The sequence below is a fragment of the Leptinotarsa decemlineata genome, unplaced genomic scaffold (assembly GCF_025532065.1).
Source record: "Leptinotarsa decemlineata unplaced genomic scaffold, Ldec_3_MD MMD2_tig00026282_RagTag_RagTag, whole genome shotgun sequence".
Classification (NCBI taxonomy): domain Eukaryota; kingdom Metazoa; phylum Arthropoda; class Insecta; order Coleoptera; family Chrysomelidae; genus Leptinotarsa; species Leptinotarsa decemlineata.
In genome coordinates this window covers 21,562,605-21,588,360 of record NW_027412668.1, presented here as the reverse complement: position 1 = coordinate 21,588,360, position 25,756 = coordinate 21,562,605, and the positions used below count along the sequence as shown (strand labels likewise).

Here is a 25,756-nt window from a genome sequence, read left to right as displayed (position 1 = left end):
CATAATCACAGTCATAGAATAGATTTGTTTTCCAAAACGGAATAATTGTATAAGAAACAAGAAAATGATGAACTTAAGGTTTTTGCTCATCATTATCATTATTTCAGCAGAAAATTTGTGACCCACAAAATATTGGAGACTACCCGTAATCGAAAGAAGAGGATCAGTTTTCACCATTTTTTCATAAGCGGAGTAAAATCTACCAGAAACACAAATAAAATGATCGTTAGATTTTTGTTTCATTGTTTCAACAAGAAGTTTACGATCTACAAATTCTGGGACTATCAGTATTCAAAAGACGGAGGTCATTATTCATCATATACAGGGCTATTCAATTTCGTTTCTGTACATGAGGATCTCGTAAACGATAAGAGGTAGAGTGTCGGTTAAATTGTGGCAAAGTTGCGTATTTAAGAGACCTATTCAATGATGTACAAAAATCGAATATAGCTCTCTTGGTTCTGGAGATATACCGGAAAAACTAAAAAATTCCAAATTATTTTTTTGCCCATATCTTCTTTACTCGCAGACATATTGAAAATCTTTCCATATTTTGCTATTGTCACTTGATGTGGACTATCAGAATATGCCCATTAATTTTTTATAAAGGGTGTCATCTGACTTTGGCCACCCCCATCTTTGATATTTTAAATACGGACCTGTATATTTTGTTGTAGTTTTTGTATCCTCGACTTTCACTTCCTACTGAGAAATTAAATTAAATTTTATATTTCGGGATGTTTCGGTAATATTTGATTATAATTGTGTGAATTATTCCCTTTCAAATTACGGCCCTGGAAGTTGGTTGACCGAGTTGAATAAAAATACAATAGCAACTTTCACGTCTCCCTATGTACCGTAGAGTTTCTCAAGATTTTTTTCATTTTTAGCTACCTATTCATATCTTTTCCATTGCTCCGAGCGTTTTCTACAATGAAAAAAAAATAATGGCATAATAAATGTTCTAATTGGAGTCCTTCCTTTTCGAGTCATTTTTGAACTCGGTTGTTCATATTATTTATTGCCCTTAACACACTTATTTGCTGCATTGTTGCGAAATCATTCAAAATCCTCAATCTCGAGTCTTCCACATTTTCTATCTCTCTGCGAGCGTAAATCCTATTTTTCAATGTCTTCCATAAACAATAGTCCAAAATGATAAGATCTGGTGATCTTGCAGGCCATCTTATTGGCCCATTATTTGTCTCGAAATGGAAGGACTCCAATTCGAACATTTATTGCGCCATTAATTTTTTTGTGTATATAAATTACTTCATTTCATTTTTCATTACAATTATAATGTTCGTTTGGGATGTTATCATTGCTATCATTTATTTTTCTGCTCATCGAAACACATATATGTAGAGATGTTTCAGATAATCATAAAAGGTTTTCTTATTCGAAGTTCATTGTAGAAAACGCTGGGAGCAATGGAGAAGATATGAATAGGTAGCTGAAAATGAAAAAAAAAAATTTGAAAAACTCTACGGTACATAGGGAGACGTGAAAGTTGCTATTGTGATTTTATTTAACTCAGTCAATTTCCAGGGCCGTAATTTAAAAGGGAATAATTCAACCAATTACAATCAAATATTACTGAAAAATCTCGAAATATAAAATAAAATTTGATTTCTCAGTATTTGGTGAACGTCTACGATCCAAAAACTACAACAAAAAATACAGGTCCGTATTTAAAAATTCAAAGATGGGGGTGGCCCAAGTCAGATGACACCCTGTATTAAAGCTTCATAGACATATTCTTATTGCCCATATCGAGTGCCAAAAGCAAAATGTGGACAGATTTTCAATATGTCTGCGAATAAAGAAAATATAGGCAATCAAATAATTTGGGATTTTTTGGTTTTTTCTGTATATCTCCAGGACCAAAAAAGCTATATTCTATTTTTTCACATAATTTAATAGGTCTCTAAAATACGCAACTTTTCCACAATTTAACCGACACTCTATCTCTTATCGTTTACGAGATCCCCATGTACAGAAACGAATTTGAATAGCGATTGAACGCGATTAAAGTAGAAAAATCACAAAAATCGCAATTTTTAGATTCATGGATATTATCATTTCAGCAAACAATTTCTACCTACAAAATATGAGACAATTTATAGTCGAAAATAATGAATTAATGTTCACCAGTTCCATCGTGAAAGTTTTCAGAGAAGGAGGAAAAAACGATCAGGAACGATAAGATGATCGTTTGATTTTTCGTTTTTATTATCACTATATTTATAAATAACCAACCAGCTCAATGTATTCCATCAATTGAATTGTGTAAATTCTGTAGTAGATCAGAAAATTTTGGATTCACTATTTGTCTGTGACAAAATTATCTACAATAAAACTCAACATCTAAGTAGTTGGAAATCATTTTGAGATAAGCAAATAGTGAGTAATTCTATAATTTTCTTTAAAAAGGTTCCGGTCAAATAGCCCCCCCCCCGGGGGTTGAGTGCCAGAAAACCCGGAAAATAGCCTTCATACAACCTCTACATATTTACAATTTATCAAGCTCACACAAATGAGGATGGTTAACACTTTCCAAATAAAACTACCGACTCAAATAGAAAACGGCCAAAAACTTCTCAATAATGAAAAAATAACAAATAACTGAACTATTTCTCTGCCAGATAACGCATAAATGACTCAATAAAATATTTTTCAAGAATGTCTAAATTAACTTCAAATGCCGCCACGGAATTCTCCACCTACTTTTTCAAAGTCCGTTTTAATTTCGCAACCCCTTCTATACACTAATCCTGTCGATAAATATTTGTGATTGGTGAGTACCCAAAAATCTGATGGTTCCATTTTTTTGGGAATATATTTTATATTTAAGGTATATATTCAACATTGATATTCCGTAATGTGGGATTGAGATCATAGTGAAAGGTATAGTATGTTTGTCCGAATTTTGTAAAGTTTTTCGACTGAAACCGTTGCCTCAAGTACCGCAAAAAAGTTGAAATATTTCAACTTGCGAATAGGAAAATTCATGGAATCATAGAATATAAGTAATTTTTTATTAATACTGGTTTCAGATACTTATAGATGCCTGGAATAATTTATTCCAACTTCTTCAAATACATCTGGTAAAACATTCATTGAAGATCATCTACTATTGAGCGAAAACAATTCAATTATTTTTCCCTCCCTCTACTACGACACTACAAATCAATTTGAGCTTGCGTATGTTATCTATGAATCATTTGCAACATTTTGGTGAAACTCATCAATGATCATTAACTATTAAGCGAAATATCACCAAAATAGAAATTCTAAGCTAGGAGTTCTGTGCAACTTGGCAACTGTGTACGGATATTCTCCTTCAGCTCGCTGTCAATGGTCTAAACGTCAAATTTCCTTACTTTTAGGACCAGAACAAATATTGAAATTTATGTTTAGATCACTGTTGATTCAGCAATTTCTTTTTTGTGTTCAATTATCGTACAACTGTTATTAATGGTATAATCCTTTAATATTACAAAACCCATACCTCCAACAAAAAGGCTGGCTCTAACATTCCGAATCATTTTTCAGTAATTTTTTCAGACTTGCCTACAAGTGCCGTACAAGTATGACTGCTCATTGGATTTTTATTTTGCGGTTCACAACAAAAATGCGAATATTCGGATAAGCATTCAGGAAACTTTCTATTCAGAGAAATCCACAACAGTCTGGCAACACTGTAACCAGCAGTTTCATGACAGTGCAATGAAGTATATATTTATAAGTAATTAATTTTTATCACGTCAATATATCAGATCGCTCCAATATTTGGAATGTCAAATATTCTGTTTTCAGTTTTGTTTTGAACATCTAACAATTTTATGATACTGTTTCACCACTCTCCGCTGAGAGAAATAATAAAAGTAAAATCATTAAACTCACCTGCAATCTGTTCCATATTCCATGAGAGGAAGAGCCAATAACTTGTAAAGGTAAAAATGGAAATTGGTTAACACCTTGCCAAATATTCCATGGACTCATTGTCAATATTCTTCTGACCAAACACTATTGAAATTATAACTGCAGCTTGTCGCTGTTTTTCGAATCTTCCAAGTGATTTCTCTCGGAATTGTATTGTACCTCCTATAAATTTCATAAGATGATGATATTGACAATTGTTACTGCACGTTCAAAATGTACTACTAAACAAAGTTGTTTGGCTAACCATGGCAAAACAATGGCACTTATGAATATTGAATCATAGAACACCGGCACAAATAACACAAGACTGAAATGAAATCAGAGTAACTAACAAAACATGTCAAATATTCGTTCTTTCTTTTTGGACACATGTTTTTAGATAGGCGAAGGGAAGATCGGCAGAATGTTAGCATTGTTGGAAAAAACGTTATTTGGTTTTTATTACCACACAGGGTAGGATTCAGACTGAAAACTTGGTACCTTTCTGAGAATAAGTAAATGGGAAATGAATACATTTGAAATATTCTTGGTTCTTCATCTACGAGAAGATTCTAGTAGGTACTGTTCAGATAGGTATCTAAAATCTGAAAAAGTATTTTGATACAATCCAACTTGATATTGCAAACAATATCATATATAACTGCAATCAAAATGATTCCGAAGACTGTATCGATGGGAGATACAATCATATAAGAGAATTAATATTTCGAAATTAAATATCGTACATACACAGTAAGTTCTGGTAAATGCCTGCTGGAAAACAACTACTTCCCCGGCTAATACCACGCTGAACATTGAATTAAATCCGACAGACATGCATGCAAGGTACCTTACAGAGTTAAGTCTTGCAGGATTTATTTTAAGAGAAAACACAAACACTACTGAAAAATCCTTAAGGCGCTCTCAGAGCGGTGCCTGTGCGAAAGCAGCGATTAACATTGAATTTGAATAGCTGGAAAAACGTTCTCAGAAAGTTTATTCCACATTAACGTAGTTCACCAGTTTAAAGAGTCCTTCAAGGTGTACTGAGTTGAACCTTAAAACGATGAGCAGCCACAGTTCGTAGAGTATTTCTAATATGTACCGCTCTTGGTGGAATCAAATGTGCCAAGTCATTTGAACACTTCCCATGGAATTATCTATAGAAGAGAGACAAATCTCCAACCTCTCTTCGATGTTCCAGGCTATCAAGGTTGCAAGTGATGTTCGCATCTCCAATCAGGTGGATGGCTCTCTTCTGAATGGAATCCAGCAACTTCAGGGAATGTTTGGGGGTAGAGCTCCATACATGAGAACAATACTCCAAAGAAGGTCTGATTTGAGCTTTATGAAACATCAAAATATGCTGAGGTGTGTCAGTTTTTTGTTTCACCAGAACCTTCTGTGTATATTAGGTACGATGGGAGATATGAATTTTTCGAGATTTCTATTTCGAAATATTTATTTTCTCTCATACCATGGGAATACGGTAAACCTGTGGTATGGCACTTCACTTGCGTTGACACGGTCGCGGCTTCCCATCCAGCCAGAAGTTCGAAGTCTGCCGGAACTACAGCATTGTCTGGCGAGAAAAGAAAAAACATAGCAAAATCTTGGTAACAACTGGTATTTATGGCCCGGAGTCGCTGTTAATCGTTCATGAACTGGGAAGGAGAATAGGCCAAGCAACGGAAAATCACCGTTCTACTTCTTTTTTGATGAAAAGAATTATTATTGCTATTCAACGTGGCAATGCTGCTTCGGTCCTTGGAACTATTCCTCCTTCACATAATTTTGACGAGATCATGCATTGCCCTAATTTCAGTACGGAACTGAAATCTCTTCGAAACAAGCCGAGATATGTGAATATTCATCAGTCTCCTATCAAGGTTAATCCACAAGTGATTGATCCACCTTCTTCTTTTTCAGTGCAGTCAATGGACTTAGGTCATTCTTGCCCCCCAAATATGAGTTGCAGTCCCCGTAGTTCTGGTTCCCTTTCAGCGGAAGAGCTTCATGAAGCAAGAGCCGAATCGATCCCTTTACGAAACCCTTCTTCACTTAGACGGATCGATCGCAGCTTGAGAAATGGCTCTTATAGAGATTCTGTGAAACATGTTCTTCCTTATGAATCAGTAGAAAGTTGTCCTGAAAATCTAGAGAAGGAAATTGGATTGAATAGCATGAATAGCATTTTACAAGTGTTGTTCATAACGAAGAATTTCAAGAACGAGGTTTTAATGATGAATGAGAACGGGAACTTTTCCTACTTATTCATCAAACTCAAACACCTCTTCATGCAGCTGCAATTTCGTAAGAATGTATCATCTTTCTCTCCAACCGATTTCCTGGAGTCTTTGAAGTCTACTAGATACTCCTTAGCAAAATCAATACTCCTGACCGCACTAGATGGAATGATTCAGTACAGGCCATCTCGTCTTGTGTTTGTAAATCTTTTTCTGAAAAAATCCTCACTTGTTTACTTTGTAGTAAATGTTCAAGAGGTAGCGAAAATTTATGTGAATTTTTGGAACTTCATCTAGCGTTTCCTAATATGACTAATAACCAGTCCGTGCAAAGGTTATTGTTGAATCATCTGAAAATGGAATTTTTACAGGTGCACCAAACTAACTGACTGTTATAAGGAAACAAGTATAGCTGAGGCACCAGTCAATCTAATAACAACACTGATGATTTTCAAATAAGACTCAACCTCTGATGGAAGCAAGAAACTCTTTCGAAGGTTCGAAAAAGGTGAACATTTCAATCTAGCAAACCACTGTTATAATATTCATGCAGTCATTGTCCACTGTGGTTCTGGCTTTGAATTTGGTCATTATTACGCCTTGGTCAAAGAAGAAACGGACTGCTTTAGGTTTGACTTTAGTCATGTCACGAAGTTTTCTGGCGATGCATTGAATTTATTGGAGCCTCTGGAGACACCCCACATTTGTTTTATGAGAGAGAGAGAGGACATTGGCAGATCAAAATCTTCAGATAATGTGGTGCTGCAGGTTTTTCCGGGTTTTCCTGCAGCTGAAAAAGCAAATGCGCCACTGGAATCAATGAAGTCGCCCCGGAGTGCCAATTAATTTTTATTGTTGTTTTTATTTTCATCGTTGTTTTATAATTTCACAAATAAAAGAAATATTTTATTTTCTTTTATGTATTTATCTCTCCTTGATACTGTCTTCGAAATTATTTTGATTTCTGTGTAGAGATGGGATATTTCTTCCCTGCTTGGGGCTTTGTTCACGAGATGGAGCTGTAACTAGATAACAATCTCTCAGAAGAAGGTTTCATACATGCAGTCGAGCCGCGTTGAAATGAATCGTTGAAATGAATCCAGGTTGTTTCGGTTGGATCTTTCCTGCACTGACGATATGTAATATCTCGAAACCGGTCTGTAGGTGATCCACTCGATTGATTTCAAGATGATCCTGCTATTGAATGAACAAGAAACATCTGCAACACTAACCTCTGTGCGGTATCTTGCATACATGTCTGTCGGATATAATTAGATGTTCAACGTGGTATTAGCCAGGAAACTATAGGGTCTTCCAACAAGGACTTCCAAACTTTGACAATTGATTTGTGAATTGATTGTCTTTCATTCATTTTGTTTTGCCAAATCACCATGGATGGATATAGCAGTCAATAACACGTTCAGAAAGTAAAATTGTTCCATCAAAATGGGTATTCTGTTGAGTCCACTGGTTCAGTAAAAGTTCAACCAACACTCATACCTCGACGAAATGCAAGATCTGCCGAAAACATTGCCGCTGCCCGTGAGAGTAAGCAGAATGATCCAAGACAGTCGATTTTGCATCACTCACAAGAACTCGGCCTTTCGCAGACCACAATTTGGAGACTTTTGCGTCGTGACTTGGGCTTGCATTCGTACAAAATTCAGCTGATCCAGGAACTGAAGGTAAACGACCATAGACAACGACGTGTGTTCGCTGAATGGGCGCGAGAGCAGTTGGCAATTTCTGGATGAATGCGTGTGGATATTGGGCTGGCGGCGTCATCGATCCATATTGCTTTGAGAACGACTTTGGCCAGACCATGTCAATGGCGAGCACTATAGGTCGATGACTACCAACTTCTTTTGGCCTGAATTAGATGATCTGAACACCAACGACATGTAGTTTCAACAGGACGGCTAAACATGCCACAAAGCTCATTCCAGTTTGGATATTCTGGTCGAGCAATTTAAAAGCATGGTCATCTCATGTGGAGGTGATGTGAACTGGCCACCAAGATCGTACGATTTGACCCCTTTAGTTTTTTCTTGTGGGATTTTCTCAAGTCGGAGGTGTATGCGAATAAGCCACATACCACAGCGGTCCCCAAAGCTACCATAATCAATGCCATCGGTCAAATTCAGCCTGATTTATGCGCCAGAGCCATGAAAAATTGGACGTTTCAGATGCGCACCACCCAGAAAAGTCGTGGTACATAATGGCATCAATAGGTCTTCCGAACGAATGAGAAATTTCGATATCTCACACAAACTTTGTTTTGTTCAAATTTTAAGATAGGAAGTACTTAATTGAAGACCCTATAATGTTTTCCAACAGGCAACTACTAGAATTTACTGTGTAGATATGTCGGGAGAGATGAATGTTTCGAAATTTCTATTTCCAATCTGTCATATGATTTCATTTCCAAAATGTTGTTTTATAATTTATTTTTACTTTCAAAAACCTTAATGAATAATTTTACTTTTTGTACATTTTTTATTATTATTGTTATTATTTTGGCCATTCAACAATAATGCCAATACATAAACTCATGCTAGAAGGACACATAAACATGAAGTGGAAATGTCTACGGAATTCATGACTATTTCACTTCGACTTATAGGTACCCATGATACGACAACAATCCAGGATTGTTTTGTTGAAGGATGGGGGAATGGTTCAAATCCACTTCTCACAGTGAAGGACTTAATAAATTGGAAGCCCAGGGCGGCTACTATGAATGTTCAGACATTTATGTGGGTTTATTTCAGGTACATTTTTCAACAAATGATTATGTATTGCATATATAGTATATGGTATACTATGGCATGGGTATGGAGTGCATAGAGTTCACCGTAGGAAATCGTAACCAAGAATTTTGGAAACATTGCTTGTGAATGAATTTCTCTTATCATTGTTACTGTCCTTGTACGTGAAAAAAAGTTTTAGTGAATTTAGTTTTTATAAATAATTTAAATCAACAAAACACATATCAATGGTCCATCAAGTATTCGTCTAATTTCCCTAATCTCTGCAATGGCTAAATTGATAGAAAAAATAGTTGAAACAAGACTTGTTTGCTTTCTGAATGAAAACAAAATTGGACGTGATTGCCAGTTGGGTTTCTAAAACCAAAAAAACACTTTCGATGCCATACTTTCATTTCTTTACAATGTCGCACTCAAATGATCGCACTCAAATGATCGAAACCACTTCATACTCAAATGAAGGTAAACTTACTTGCGGTGTCCCACAAGATTCGGTTCTGGGCCCACTTTTATTCTTAATTTACATTAATGATCTATCGTCTATTAAAAGCCAACGAAAATTTTGCTGATGAAATCACAATTTTATGGCATACCCCTAACAACCATACGTTGTATAAAGTTATTGAGAGTGACATCACGAAAGAGAAATACTGGTTTGACTCAAATCTCTTGAGCTTGAATTTATTGAAAACGAAAGTAGTGTCCTATCGTTTCCAGATTCCAGCTGTACATCTAAATAATATTCTAAATTCCTTGGCTTGTTCCCTTCCCTTTAGATGATATGCAATACGAGTAACTGCATTAGGGCTCAGATCCGCAGTAGTTTTTTGAATCCCATCTTCGTTATGGTATTTGCTTTTAGGGTGTGTGTTCTACCACATGTCTTCAATCAGTATTACTGATACAAAAACGTGCAATACGATGCATATACAGGATGTAACTGAATAAGTGTATATATTTAAGGAGGTGATTCCTCATCGAAAAAAAGATAGGATATTTCATATAAAGAAACTTCAGTGGAGCATCCTTTGTTAAGATACAGCCCCTTAAAGGGGGTACATACAATTTGTATAACAATTTTTTTCACAAGCACTGAAATAGTTACAATATTGAAATTAACCTGACGTTTTGTACTACCAAAAAGACACTCAGCAAGTAATTTATTTGGTTCACCCCATGGTTGTAAGGGGTGGAAAACGCAACCCCTAAAATTTATTTCCAATGTAACTTTTTGTCTTATTATTTGTTTACCATTTGAAAATTCATTTCCGATAGCCTGTTTCATTCTAAACAAAAAATGTCTCTTGGGTTTTCTTGCCCAAAATAAACCAGTTCGCAGCAAAAAATTATTTCACGAACAACTACAGAGATACATCGTCATAAATGCGAACTGGATTTATTGTTATTTTGTAGTCAGTACCTGCATTAAACGATTGAAGAGTAATACACAAAACTAATTTATTAATGAAAAAACAACATGTAGAAATCATAGTATATGTTCAATATGTCTACCTTAAGACATTACGCATGCGTCTAGAGGATTGAGATCCGGGGATCGAGCGGGCCAGTTATGTGGTCCTCCTCCTCCGTTGCAGATGGTAAGGGTATAAGAGTTGTTCCTTTGAAATTCGAAATACCGTCATATGATCAACATTTAGGTGGAAAGCAATCTTTCTAGTACTGGTAGTAGGTTGTTCTTCAATCAAATTAAGTACTGCTTCCTCAAGCTGTGGTGTTCGTACTTCTCAATGGCGACCACAATCCTACGTTCTTTCGTCGAATGAACCGTATTCTCGTAATCGTTGATGAAGTCGAGCAAATATTCTATGTGAAGGATGCTGCCGTTGAGGATACATTTCAGCATATCTTCTAGAAGCTTCTAACCCATTACCCTGCGACAGAACGTAAACGTAATGCATATCAGCCATTTCCTCATTTGTGTATGCCATTTCAATAACAAGTGAATTATTAAAGTAACAAATCAAGAACAGAACAGCAACACACAATTAGTATTAATTGAATTTCGAAAATTCACAAACTGACAGCGTCATACCAATTCAATTGTCACTATCGCTAATAGCGACCTACTAGATAGATTAGTCTGGTATTTTCGCATTTATGACGATGTTTCTCTGTAGTTGTTCGTAAAATAATTTTTTGCTTCGAACTGTTATATTTTCGGCAAAAAACCCAAGAGACATTTTTGTTTAGAATGAAACAGGCTATCGGAAATAAATTTTCAAATGGTAAACAAATAATAATACAAAAAGTTACATTGGAAATAAATTTTAGGGGATGCGTTTTCCACCCCTTACAACCCTGGTGTAAACCAAATAAATAAATTTCTGGCTAAATGTCTTTTTGGTAGTAGAAAACGTCAAGTTAATTTCAATATTGTTACTTCTTTAGTGCTTGTGAAAAAAATTGTTATATATATATATATATATATATATATATATATATATATATATATATATATATATATATATATATATATATATATATATTATATATAAGGGGCTGTATCTTAACAAGGGATGCTTCAATGAAATTCCTTTTTATGAAAGATCCTATATTTTTATCGATGAGGAATCACCACCTTGAATGTTTTACACTTATTTAGTTACACCCTGTATAATGCCAAGGCTAGGGACTCTTTTAGGCCTCTTTTTGCCTCTAACAGAATCCTAACTGTGGTTTCCTTATATAAAACAATCTGCCTTCTTTTTGAAAATAGGAACTTTTTCAACAACTTGGACGAGAAAATATATCAAACCAGGCAAAGATTCAGCTTTATATTACCGCTGCCTTCTTCGACCCTATTAGGTGAAGATCCCATTATTTACAACGGTCAAAATGGTCAATTACCTTCCTCAAGCTATAAGAACCATAAATGACTATTGCGCTTTTAAGAAAGAGTTGAAAGACTTGCTTTTTGTGAGACCGTATTACAGCTTGACAGAATTCTACGATGAAAATTTTAATTGAGTATGACTAACTGTAATATCTAAGGTATTTTATTGATTTGATTCGATTTGATTGAAATTGATTCATTTTATTGACCATGTTCTTATATCCTGAACGTTTTTATTAGTAGACCAGGGTCAATCATTTTTGAAACAAAAAAAATAACAGTACGTTTAAACCCATTGGAAAAGGAGAAAAAAATGATAAAAATTAAAGGAAAAATGAATTACGAGCAATCTGAGTTCGGAAAGTGGGAGGGCTAATTTATTTAACTTTTTAAAGGTAAAAAATGGTTTATCTCGATTTCCGGAAAAACTACAAGTCCTATGGAAAAACAGTTGAGAGCAAAGTTGTAGGTGATAAAAAGATATACAACTTTTGTATTCAAATTTTTTTCACATAACCTCAAAATTCATGTGAAAAATTCAAATAACCAAGTTTTTGTTTTTTATTTTTATCTTAAGAAAAAAAATTCTACATAATTTGGTGAAAAATAGCCTTTTTATGTACCAAATTCACTGTAATTTATTTGATTTGAAATATTTATTTTTTCACCTTATTTTGACTCAATATCAATAAATGCACCCTAATTTTCAATCGAAAATTCTCGCATCAAAATATCAGCTTAAAAAGTGTAAAAAAATATACATTACTTCAGTAAAAGTTCTCAGAAAATGCAAAAAATCATCGAAATTTGTTTTTATCATTATGTACAATTCCATCAAAAAAATGTGATTACTGCAATTTTATTCACTTAAGAAGTTTATTTATTTTATTCTAATATGTCATACAAAATTTCATTAAATATAAATTGTAAAGAATCCTTCGGTGAATATCTGTTCCGACCCACGATTATTTTATCGTAAGTATGAATGCTCAATGCACACAAGAATTACAATAAGGCTCGTGAAAAAATAGGATGAGAAAATATCCAGCTCGAAGGACCAATGTTTTGACCCACGATTATTTTATCGTGAGTATGAATGTTTAATGCACACAAGAATTACAATAACGCTCATGAAAAGATAGGATGAGAAAAATATCCAGCTCGAAGGACCAATGTTTTTACCTACGATTATTTTATCGTGAGTATGAATGCTCAATGCACACAAGAATTACAATAACTCTTGTGAGAAGATAGGATAAGAAAAATAACTGGCAAGATGTACTGTAGACAAGACAAGATTTAATTCTTAGTGTACTCTTACAAGGTCTGGAACGTAATGAATGAATTTACAAAATTGCAATGTTCCACATCGGTAGTCAGAGAAGGGCTTTCAGACTCGTCATTATAGTCATAGCAGAGGTTTGGAATAACATAGGTAGGAGAGGTCATAATAGCGGATCATTTCCAAGATAAGGGATACAAGAAAAAGTTGAGGAATTAAAAATCTAGCAATTTGTAGTTTATGTTTACGTGAAATAGACTTGAATATACGGGTTGCTTGGGAAAAGATATTTGAGAATATATTGAATTTCATGAGAATAAGTGGATTAGAAATGACCCGTGCATTGAAAGACCAACTGGAAAACTCCGATTGGGAAACCCTTGAACAAGATTAGTTAACAATACATAAAATAAAAATAATGCCACAAAACAATCTGTTTTGTTGTACAAATTCTAGAGCTAGGCTTAATCCAAAAAAATTAAGATTCACTTGAAAAACATAATAAATTCATAATCATCATTTATTGTGTCTTTAAGCTTACGCATATCTTGGAGATGAAGATGAGCAGATTTTGCGTATAAAAAGTGCCAACTTGCATGAAAATAGGGAAGCATTCTTTCCATGCATTTTAAATGTAATTCCCAATTACCTGTACGTTCAGCCCGTATGAAATCTTCAACCAATGAGATCATTTGCCAGTATTGCATCCAAAGTTTTGCGGTAGGACCTATTTTTTGTACCTATTTAAGATGCTCAATAAAATTTTCTTTTATGACCTCAAAATCTTCGTGATGCAATCTGTTTCTGTTCCTAAATCCAACCAAAATGTATTCATTAGCCTATTTTCTGTGTCCAATAACTCCATCGATGATAAAATTAATTCAGACAAGGCGAGCTGTTCTAGAAAATGTTCTCAACTATTACAACTGTTACAACAACTCTTCAAAGTGACGACCCCCAACAGTCAAACAAGCTTCTGCTCTCCTCATCAAAGAATTCCGCACCCGTTGAAAAATGCCCGGAATGTTTCTTATTGTTTCGCAGCGAGCTATGATGCGATCCCTCAATATTTCCTCGTTTTCAATGGGGCTAGCATAAACTAGTGATGGTCATCTCCATTCAAACGTAAGGGGAGAAAATAGGGCCCAATTGAATAATCCACAATTATGCCTACCCATGCATTAAAAGAGAATCTGTCTTGGAAATGAGTTTGCGTTATCGCATGTTGGTTATCTTCCGCCCAGATGTGGTTGTTATGGAAGTTCATGATACCATTTCTTGAAAAATTTGCCTCATCTGTGAAAAGGATTTTCGATTAAATTTGCGGATGTTGTTCGACTTTTCTTTGGAGCCATTAAGCAAATTCAATACGTGGTTGGAAATCACGTAGCTTAAGTGCCTGGACACGCTGAATATGATAAGGATATAATTGCTGTTCCTTCAAAACTGTCATGTGAGTCACATTTAAAGTTTGACTAATTTTTCTTCTACTTGTCTCCGGACTAATTTCTTCGAGAACCGCTTGCTCCAATTCTACAGTTCTTGTAGTCCGTGGCCGTCCTACTGCAGAATTTGTTTCAAAGCTTCCAGATTCGGAAAGTCGCCGGAAAAGATTCGCAAATTTCGCTGCACAAGGAGTCACGCGTTGGGGATACCTTTCCTGATAGATGCGTCTGGCCTAGCTTGAATTTCCGTCAGTCAAGCCGTATGCAAAAGCCATATAGGCCATTTCAGCATTCGCAAAGTCGAGCATGGTACTAAAAAATCACTTTATAAACTTCGAACTGTGCGAATTTGTCAAATAATACTTAAAAATGTGACAGCGAACTTCTATTTTTATAAACAAACTTTCATAGCCTACTCGATTCAATTAACTCAATTTGCAAGCGGAGAGTGACAAAAATTATTGAAATCAAATTTGGCTATAAAGTAATATGCATCGATATAGAAAATTGTAAATATCTCGAAAACGATCACATTCAGCAAAAGTTTACTGTCAAAAAAGTAAGGGCAATTTGAAATAAATAATGACAGCGTACGTAGCGCCTTCTAGATGTTACATGAAAATTAATAAGAAATTATTATTTCCCACCTCAAAAAACCCGGGTACCGAATTTCGTGCAAATAACTTATTTTTTGAAAGAGTTATTTTCAAAAAGCGAACAAAAATATTCAATTTCAACACCTCTTATCTCCGAAACGAAGCAATTTCGGACACAAGTTCATATAGACTTTTTTCCTTAAAATTGCCTTAGGAATACGTCACTTGAATATTTTAATGTACTTATGTTACACCCTGTATTTCACAATAAGCCCCCTCAAGCCCACTACCATTCATGATGAATCCAATTGCTCCGAGAAACGACATCAATAAGTGAAATCCCCCAAGTCTTACTTGGATTGAGGGTAAATTGTAGGGATGGATCATTATTTAAATCAATACTGGCAAAGATTTCACGAGCTTTGGGGTATAGTGGTTGGTCGAACGTTACGAACACGTTTACTCTTGTTATTGGCATTGTTCAGCCGCTTCTACTAACGATGTAGAAATGGTATCATAATCACTCGGTGGATTTTTTTATGAACGTCACAGGAATACTTTTCGAGTATGATAAGTTAAATTAGTGTGAACCTTTTCCATGAACCCATTCCAACCATCGGATTTGTTGTTAACAAATTTGGAATAAGGCCATGTGAAATCTGCCGAAGAAATTTCATAGTTGTACGGACAACTATGAAATATGACATAAAAAATTCTTCAGTCTGAACTGTTTTCAATCCATCGGAATTTTGGTTCTCAAAACGTTTCAATTTCACAAATCCAATTTCGCCTATCTCTTACGTTTTTTGAGTAAATACAGTGTGAATTTTAATAAATAGCTCAAAATTGTACATAATGATTAAAAACAAATTTTGAATTCGAATTTTTTTCGATTATTTGCATTTTCTGACTGACTATAGTAATGTATATTTTTTAACACCATCAGAAAGTAGAGATTATAACGAATAAAAAGCACACCGATTTTTTGAAAAAAACTGGTACTTTAACGCGAGAATTTTTCGATTGAAAATTAGGGTGCTTTTATGATATTACGTCAAAATAAGGTGAAAGTATTTTAAAGCAAATAAATTACAGTGTAATTGGGACATGAAAAGGTAAGTTTTCACCAAATATCTTAGGAATTTTTTTTTTGAAAAAGATAAAAATAAAAAACCAAAAACTTGGGTATTTGAACTCAACACATACATTTTGGGGTTATGTGAAAAAACTGTGAATACAAATTTCATTTTTATGATATTCTCTCTCTCCTTTTCTAATGGGTTTCATCATACACGTGTGTAAAGAATTAAATTACCTGAGCTTATGTCCCAGTTTCCACATTTGAAAAAATATTTAGTAACGTGGAGTTATTCAATTCTGATTGATCATTCAGTAATTTACCCGAATTCTTGAATCTATTGATTTCTAAACATTTTAGAAGATTGAGTTTCAAACTCTTCTCTTCTAAATGTAATACATCGTATTCATGATTGAACTCATGTCCTTCTGCTTAAAGGTGGTTTGCAAATGTGAAATTGGCCTTTCTATTTACAAAACTACTTCAATTCTCTTCAATTCTTTGGGGTAATGTTCTCACTGTTTGGCCAATATACAGTTTTGGACAACAGCAACAGGTCAGCTGATACACTCCTGATCTATCTGGCTCCAAAGTTTTGTCTTCATTGTTTTTAATAGATTTACTTGAACTATTACTCGTTCTGTGAGCTACGTTTACGCATTCTTTATTCAAAAAACGGGCAATATTATTGGTTGGTTCACCCAAATATGACAATGTCCTATAATTGATGTTATTGGATCTTGAATTTGGGTAGACCAGGTCCATGGCTTGCTTTTGTAGATTTTTTGAAAGAATATAGTCTATAATATCTACCTTATAACCGTTGTTAACCGCGATTTGTTTGATCAAACAAACAATTTGCCAAGTGCACATACGGAAATAGTTTTTCATTCCAATAGGTGTTTATTGAATATACTAAATATTCCACCTCACTAAGGAAATGTAACGTTGTGTATAATACATCATTCATCCGCTTGGAAATTGTTGTTTCTAAGTTTCTTAAGAAATTTTCTCTTTGTACTTGGTGAGAAAACTTTATCACTCTCCATTTCATTTTCTAGTATAGTACAAATTTGTCCGTACTGTTGCTATTGTTGATATGTTGTTGCTACTACTATGATATCTAATTATGCCTTTGTTTCCATTGATGATTATTTCACCGAAAAAAGAAACATATACTATACAGTCACAACCATTTGCTTAACGTGGAATATCTTCAAATGTAAACAAAGACGAGCCTGTAACTGACGTTGAAGCCATTCATCTGCTAACTTGAAGTGTACTAGTACTGGAGTACGTGGAGTACTGAACCCAATTGGATTATCAAGATTCTTTTGATTTTTTGAGACTATAACGAACCTTCAGTGATCAATTGTGATGAGCGGAAACAAAATAATGCCTTCATCAAAGACTGAATATTGAAAAAAATATATTATACTAGTACTATGTTGCTGTATCGCTGCTGTTCCAATGTTGTGACAGAATCAGAATCAACGAACTTAGGCGTGCGCAGCGTTATAGAACAGTGCTTTCAAAAAATTGTTCTACAGCGCCATCTAGTGGCGAGTTACAGAAAAATTGATAGCCTAAAAACCTTCTCTATGAAAAATTACTTATACATGTCAAGTTTCATCACGATCAGTTGAACGATGTAGAAGTTTATCACTTACCAACCAACCAACCAACCAACCAACAAACATTCATTTTTATATATTAGATTACCTCATTATTCGCTTTCTTCAACGAGATATTATTCACAATGAATGATTCAACATGGACTGACTGACTGACTGTGCTATGTCGATCTTAGAATCATAAATATTATCTCTATACATCTATGTAATGTAAAAAAGTATTATATTATTAACCAGATTTGCTTGATTTAGGATTTGATGTTACGGAATTATTCTCAATCAAATGGTGATACAGCGGCGACCCGCTGTTACAGTCGGAATTAAAAGTGTAGTTCCTTCTTCTTTGCTTCCGATCTGTTTCATTTTAGAATCTCCAGCAGCATCTAAACTTCATCCGAAACAATAGATCTGATGATGAATAGCTATTAAATCACTTTTTTTCAAAATCTGAAATATCCTAAATATCAATGAGATCAGCAATATGTGCGCAATAAGTTTCTAGATCAGCTTTCTTCTCATTTTTTTCTCAACCAACATTTTGTACATATGTAGAAATTACTGACCCATTTATTGTGGAACGATTTTTGAAAAAACATTCAATTCCAATATCCAAGTTGAAACAATAACAAATAACGAAGTAAAATGTAATAACAAAGGAACACCAATATTAAGAAAAGATTAAAGGGGGAGTGAAGGATTGAATACATTTTTTCCCTACAGAATATCTCTATCGTCATATTGTTAGAAAATAATTTGAATATTCAATACTCCCAAATATTCCTCTAAAATTCTCAAAAAGTTATTTGAAAAAGGGAAAAATAATTAGAAAATTGAACTCTCATTGGGCAGAAATTTTAAAAAAATTACAAGATGAAACATAGAACATCTATCTCTATAGAATATATCCATTCTCTAGTCAGAATAGGCATGCCAGAAACTGAGTATTTAGCACCCACTCCGCAAAAATAGGAAAAAGTAGAATGACAACAGTAAAGTGGAAGTGTTATGGGGATCAAATATTTTTCACATACAATATCTCTATTTTTTTGAAGAATATGTCTTTTCAGACGAGAATTTGAATATTTAACACCTGTTAAATATTCAAAATAAAAGTGAAGGAATACAAGAGTGAATGACAGGTTAGGTTAGGTCAACGATTATGGACCTACAAGATTGCTTACTTTTGCGATTTTGTTAGACACGTCACGTAATCTCGTGACATAACAGTGGTGACTCTGGATTGATTCGGTACTGCACTTTTGAATTAAAATAAACAAATTTCATGTAAATCCCTTATTAGAATATTATTTTTATATAGGATCAAGTACTCAATATAAATGGATTATTACTAAGTAAAATGTTTTCTTTTGTGGATTATAGGGCGAGCTATTTTGCCCTTTTAAAAAGTAAGAGGTTTTCAGTTTTTTATTGTTTTTGTGAAAACTGTAACTGCGCCAAAAATTTTGTAATGAACTTTGTTTTAGATAATAGTATTATCTAAAAAAAATTTTATAACTTTTTGTTCCATCTTTTATAATAAACGCTTGATAATCAAAAATATATAAGTAATGAATTGTTCATAGGTGTAACAACTTTTTTTATTTATCTGACAGAAAATATATGATAACATTTTTATTTTTCATCAAGAAAATGAGAAATTTAGATAGAATAATTTAACTTAAACTTTGTTCCATAAATGATGAAATTGATAAATCTACAATTCAATTAATTATAATACTACATTAGAGCAAAATTTAACTAGTTTATTCACTAAATTTATTTGATATAATTTTTTTTCATGAATGTAAAAAAATTAATGTATAGGACTAATGTATTACTTTATTCAATTTTCGATTTTTTTTCTATTATCAGAATTTTTTAAATTTTTTCTTTCAAGTGACCTATTTTCGTCGGCCATTAAGTTAGTATTTATTATATTTCATTCTGATAATTGTTCTCAGTTTGCAAAATTCAAAAATAATATTTGCAATTCTTTCTGAAAGAGTTTTTACAACTCCTGGCCCTTTTCTAAATGTTTTCCCATAAGCTTGTTTCACTTTTTAATTTTTTTTAACCAATTATCTGTGGGTTCAATAAGACCTCCCAATAAAAGTTTCTGGACCCAAGAGAGATATTATAATTATGATCTTCTGCTTTTATTTTATAAGTATAATCGCCCAAACCAGGTAGATCATTTTTATGCTTTTTAGCAAAGTATCCAGCAACATATTCTAAAGAGTCCTCTGTTATTTCTGGAATATTTGTTTTTGAAGTTGAAGTGAATGTTAGTAGAAATATCAGAACTACTAGATGGAAATGAGCTACTGCAATTTGATCCTGTTGTCTGCTCTAAAATCGTGTTTGCGTTAATTTCAATTTCATTTGGACCACGGCTTCTAATTTGAGAAAATTCATTTTTGAGAGTGAATTTATCCCTTCTTTTGCAGCGGTGAATCCATTCTTTTTGCAAAGTTGTGGAAACCACATCCTTAGCAATAGGAAAAGAGTGAAATATTACATCAGTAACACCACTTTCCTTTAAAGTCAACTGATTGCTTTTGCAAGTTGACACTGCCAAATATACGACCAGGCATTTTAACTATTTAATGGTTAGACAATTATTGCTATTATTTACAAAAATGTCAATATTTCCAATTTTTTACCTAATTATCTCTGTTCTGTACATTTTTTCTCATTTAATATTTGTATCCTTTTTTCTAGTAAGAGTATGCATTCTTAGTAAATTATTCGAATATTTGATACCTGCAGGATATTAGTGTGAATTATCCTGTAAGTCAAGAAGGAATAGTTTTAGTTTTTATGTAATGATGTTTTTTTTATGTACAGAAGGCTCAAAGAGCAACGGATTGTTCTATATTGCAGTTGGAAAAGAAATTAAACGTAAAAGCAGGAACAAGTGTGTGTAATTTTGAGTATTCACATCACCCTCAAAGTAGGGAAGGATACATTACAAGTGGCGACAAGTTAATTTCAAGTGTCAAATAGTTAACTTCAGTTAATGTTTCCATATTGCTGAGATTTTGTAGAAATCCAGGAATTTGATTATATGTGTTCGAGCTGATCAGTGTATGTAAAACGTATTGGCAATTATTTTATGCCTAACAGCATTGGCGATGAAAGTAGGAAACGAGCAACACTGGTAAGCTTATTGAATGAACCTGCATATGAATTAGTGAGTATACCGTGTGTTTACCGAATGAACCGGATACAGTTAAATATTGGGATATAATTTCCCTAATGAATGAACATTTCAAACCAATAAAATCAGTGTTTTTCAACCGAGAAAATTTTTTTGAATCAAGAAAAATAGCGAATGAAAGTCCGAAAGACTGGGGAGCACGGTTACACAGTTTAGTGGCCGTTTGTCAGTTGGAGGGTTCTTTGAAATTGAAAAAGCATTAGTCAATCAATTCATTATCGGTTATGACAAGGGTGCAGTAAAAGACCAACTTCATGAAGAGACTGCAGGAGTCAATTTTTCCAAAGTGATTGACATCTCATTCACCAAATCGACCAACCGCACCTTTCTTTCAGCCGAAGTTAAGCAAAAACCGGGGATTCATTTCGTCGGCGCAAATTCACCTAAATCCAGAGTAGGTAACCAGCCACAATCTGCGGCATCGGCGTCACGAAGCAGCTTTTCCAGAAGAAACAATGTTGGAGGCAAAAACCAAACCCAATGTTCAGTTTGCGGAAGAAAAAACACAAGGTAGATGAATATTCATATCGTGACTGTTTTTGCCATTCTTGCAATAAAATGGGTCATTTGACGCCAATGAGCCCAAATAAATATTCAGGTAGTAAAAATAGGAATATTCATAAAAACAATTTTGTAGAGTCTGGGAATATTCATTATTTACCTGGATTAATGAAACCAATTCGGTTTCAATAAATTCATCTGTGGATAAAAAAATTACACTTTTACTTTGGATACGGCAGCTAGTTTTTCTGTAATGTCGAAATCATTTCATAATTGAATTTTGCAGACAACAAACAAAATTCTTAGTTTATATAATGGCGATAAGATTATACCTTTGGGATTTATTAATTGTGAAATTGACTATAAGGAAAAACTGGGCAACTTGAATTTTTATGTTATTGAAAATGGCGGAACTCCTTTACTGGTACGTGATTTTTTCAATTCGTTCGATCTGGCAATTTTTAGTATGGAGAATCCATCAAAATTACCTTGAGATTTGAGTTATTTGGGAGATAAATATAAGAATCTGTTTGTTCCAGGCATAGGTAAATTTAACAAAGGGAAAATATCAATCAAACTGAAATCAGGTATGGAGGTGAGTCCGAAAGAGAAGGTGGAAAAGAAGTTAGATCGGCTTAAAAAATCACAAGTTATAAAGTACGCATTTTCGGGGACTTCGAAGTTATGATAAATCCTTTCATAGAAATTGACCCTTATCCATTACCAAAAATTGAACATTTATTCAGTAAACTAGCTGGTGGTGTTCACTTTACTAAACTAGACATGTCCAATGCCTGCTTTTGATTATAAAATTTCCGCTATTATTAATGCACCAATTTCATTCAGTGTAACTTCATTACAATCTTTTTTGGGTTTAGTGAACTAGTATGGAAAATTTATAATAAATCTTTCCATTTTGTTACAACCTCTTTACAATTTACTGAAGGAAAATACGGTATGGAAATGGACAAATTGTTGTCAAAAAGCGTTCGAGGAAGTTGAAGAAAAATTAATTTCTCCTCCTGTTTCAGTTCATTTTAACCCAGAACTACCTGTAAAGTTAGTTATTGATGCTTGTAATTATGGAATTGGGGCGTTGATATCTCATACATTGCCTAATGACATAGGAAGGGTTATAGCTTATGCTTCACATACACTTTCAGAAAGAGAGAGAGAGAGTTTTGTATTTTAGAAGAAGCTCTAGCAGTTATTTTCTGTTTGAACAAATTTCATTATTACTTGATCGGAAAAAAATTTTAATTGGTGAACGATAATAAACCTTCATCATATATATTCCACCCTAATAAAATATCTCTGAATATGCTACGAATAGATTGCGAAAATGGCCAATTATTTTGTCGAGTTATCAATATGACATAGAAGTTGTGAAATCAGAAGATAACCCAGCAGATTCTTTGTCTAAATTTCCGCAATAGGACAATTCAGAGGAAAATGTTGATTTCAATTTTATTGAATATTTAGCGAATGCTGAACACTTTTCAGTAAATTTTGAATTAATTAGACAGGACACAGCTAACGTTAGAATTTTGAATAGAATGTTGAATTTTGTTGAAAAAGGTTTACCAAATTTGAAAAACTTTCACAGAGATAGAAATTTAAAACATTCCTATAAAATTAAACATGACTTATCGATTGAATCCTATTGTTTAATTTGGAATAACCGTCATTATTCCTCAAGTTTTAAGAGAAGCAATTTTGACAGAGTTACATTCGACACACATGGAAGTAGTTTGAATAAAAAGTTTATCGCATTCTTATTTTTGCTGGCCTGGCTTGGAAACACAAATAGAGGAAATTTGTAGAGAATGCCCAAATTGTCTTAGGAATGAAATATTTCCAGACACATCGATTTCACACCCATGGCCTTGGTCAGAACAACCATAGAGTAGACTTCATTCGGATTTTATGGGTCCATTCCATGATAGATATTTTCTTATAATTTTAGATGCGCACAGTAAATGGTTACAGGTATTTTCTATCAAATCAATTACATCAAGTTTCACAATAGAGATTTTGAGATCATGTTTTGCACGATTTGGTTTACCTCTGCAAATTGTTACAGGCAATGATACTTCTTCCTGTTCTAACGAATTCGACACATTTTTGAAAAATCTTGCATATCACTTCTCCACCCTTTCACCCATCATCTAATGGACCGGCGGAAAACGCGGTGAAAGCAGACAAGAATGCGTTAAAAAATGCATTGGGAAAAAATAAAAAAGTTAAATTTGATTTTGAATAATTTTTTCATTTGATTATCATTCCACACAGCACTCAACTACCAAGATGAGCCCAGCAAAATTATTATTATTATTATTATTTTCCACAGTAGTGTGCGCTGGTCAGTCCCTATCCCCCGAAGCCCCGATACATTCGAGAGGGCGCGCCAGCATTATCAACCAATGACCACTCCCCACACCGTGGGGTGAGTGATCATTGGGTCCGAGAATCATGTGCCCTGAGCAAGCGCAGTGAGCCAAAAATGACAGCCTTCTGCAACTGTGCGGCTAAGATTTCTGCCTTAGTGCAGCCAACTGGTATGATTTTAAGATTTGAGAATAGAGAGGACATCATTCCACCAAAGACTCTAATAATCAGAACAACCATCTTGACAGAGTGATCTGGATAGAGTCTGCGGAGTTCGAAGAGGAAATCTCGATATTTTATCCGTTTTTTCTCCTCTTTTCTGACGATATTCGTCTCGCAAGGAGCTGAAAACTCCACGACAAATATCGTTGTGCTCTGGTGGTCGAGAAGGACTACATCAGGCTTATTAGCTTGTATGAGCCTGAGGGTGGGGAAAGAATAGTTCCAATAAATTCGACACTTCTCGTTCCCCACAACGGATTCAATATCCCCCGGGGCATAGGGCAACACCGGTGTCTCGTCAATACTGTAAGAGTGCCGTAGATGGTAATATAGCACTCTTAGGGCCGCGTTATGTCGATGGATGTAGGCCTAGACCGCATATGCTGGACATGCTGATAGCGAGTGCATTAGGGTCTCGGGCGCCTCGCGGCAGGCTCTGGACCGTGTGTCAGAAACCTCTATACCCATCACGCAATTGCGATAGACTGAGGTGTTGAAGACATCATCCTGGCAAGCCATGATGAACCCCTCAGTTTTCGACTTCAGCCCACTCGACCTGAGAAAAGCGAACGTCAGGCGCTTTGATAAGCCAAGGTCTCCAATGTTATTGAAAAAGACCCCATGCTTTGGCTTATCCTTATGTTTCCGCAGAAGTAAGGTGATTTCTGCTGCTTTTATCTGAGCTTTCTGCTAAACAGGTTCCAACTCGGTGACAGAGTTGTGGTCACCTCGTTCAGAGTCGAAAACTATACCGAGCTGGAGCATTTGAGCATTTCTCTTTAGGGCAGCTGCTCGGGCAGGTCGGGCAGCTGCCCTAAAGAGAAATGCTCCAATTCCTGATCTCTCATGGTCACGGACCATGCAGAGAAGGGTATTATTATTATTATTCAAGAGAAAAAACGTATTCTAGAGGTGAGATATTTTTAGTTTTTGAATTAGGTGAACATGTGATCGTTCGTGATTACAGAAGGAAAGGTGTCGTTGAATGGATCAGAGCAATAGTAAAAAAATAGCCAATGTTATTTATGTAGTGAAAATTCCAGAATTGGGTAACATTGAGTGGAAAAGACATTTGAAGCAGATTAAAAAGTTTCATGTAGGAAATTCTGAGTTGCCATCTCTAGTCAATAGCTCAGAAAATATAAAAAAGGATTCATATGACGTTTCTACTACTTCGGTCGATGAAGCTATACCTACAAGACCTAAAAGAATTGTCATAGATCGGCTCAGTTATGCATAACATTCAAGGCTTTCAAATATATTATACTTGTTTATTTAAAGGGGGAAATATAGGATATTAGTGTGAATCATCCTGTGTGTCAATAAGAAATAGTTTTAGTTTTTATATACTGATGTATTTTTTATGTACAGAAGACTCAAAGAGCAACGGATTGTTTAATATGGCAGTTGGAAAATAAACGTAAAAGCAGAAACAATTGTGTGTAATTTTGAGTAATGACATCACTGTAATAACGGCCATTGCGAGAGTAACATAAAATATCATTTTATTCATTGAGATCGAGGTCGATCACCCGTTTCTTCGGTGTCGATATTTTTCCAGTTGAAAAAGCGCTGAATTACTTTATGACTGTCGAACC

The 25,756-nt window shown here is 34.4% G+C and overlaps 1 protein-coding gene across 6 annotated transcripts in view; it reads right to left on the bottom strand.

Moving 5' to 3' along the window:
* Positions 1-25,756, bottom strand: part of LOC111504042 (uncharacterized) — a 163,470-nt gene that overhangs the window by 111,328 nt on the left and 26,386 nt on the right. For 2 of the 6 annotated variants that reach the window (XR_012466769.1, XM_074180046.1), the window contains exon 1: positions 3,907-4,327. The exons of 1 other annotated variant lie outside the window; for it this stretch is intronic. Coding sequence is in view for 4 of the 5 variants with exons in the window: in XM_074180046.1 (XP_074036147.1) it covers positions 3,907-4,005 (99 nt within the window). In the remaining variant the exon portion in view is untranslated. Of the gene's footprint in view, positions 1-3,906; positions 4,332-25,756 lie in introns of those variants that run through there. 3 more of the 6 variants (XM_074180043.1, XM_074180044.1, XM_074180047.1) reach the window with 3 other exon arrangements.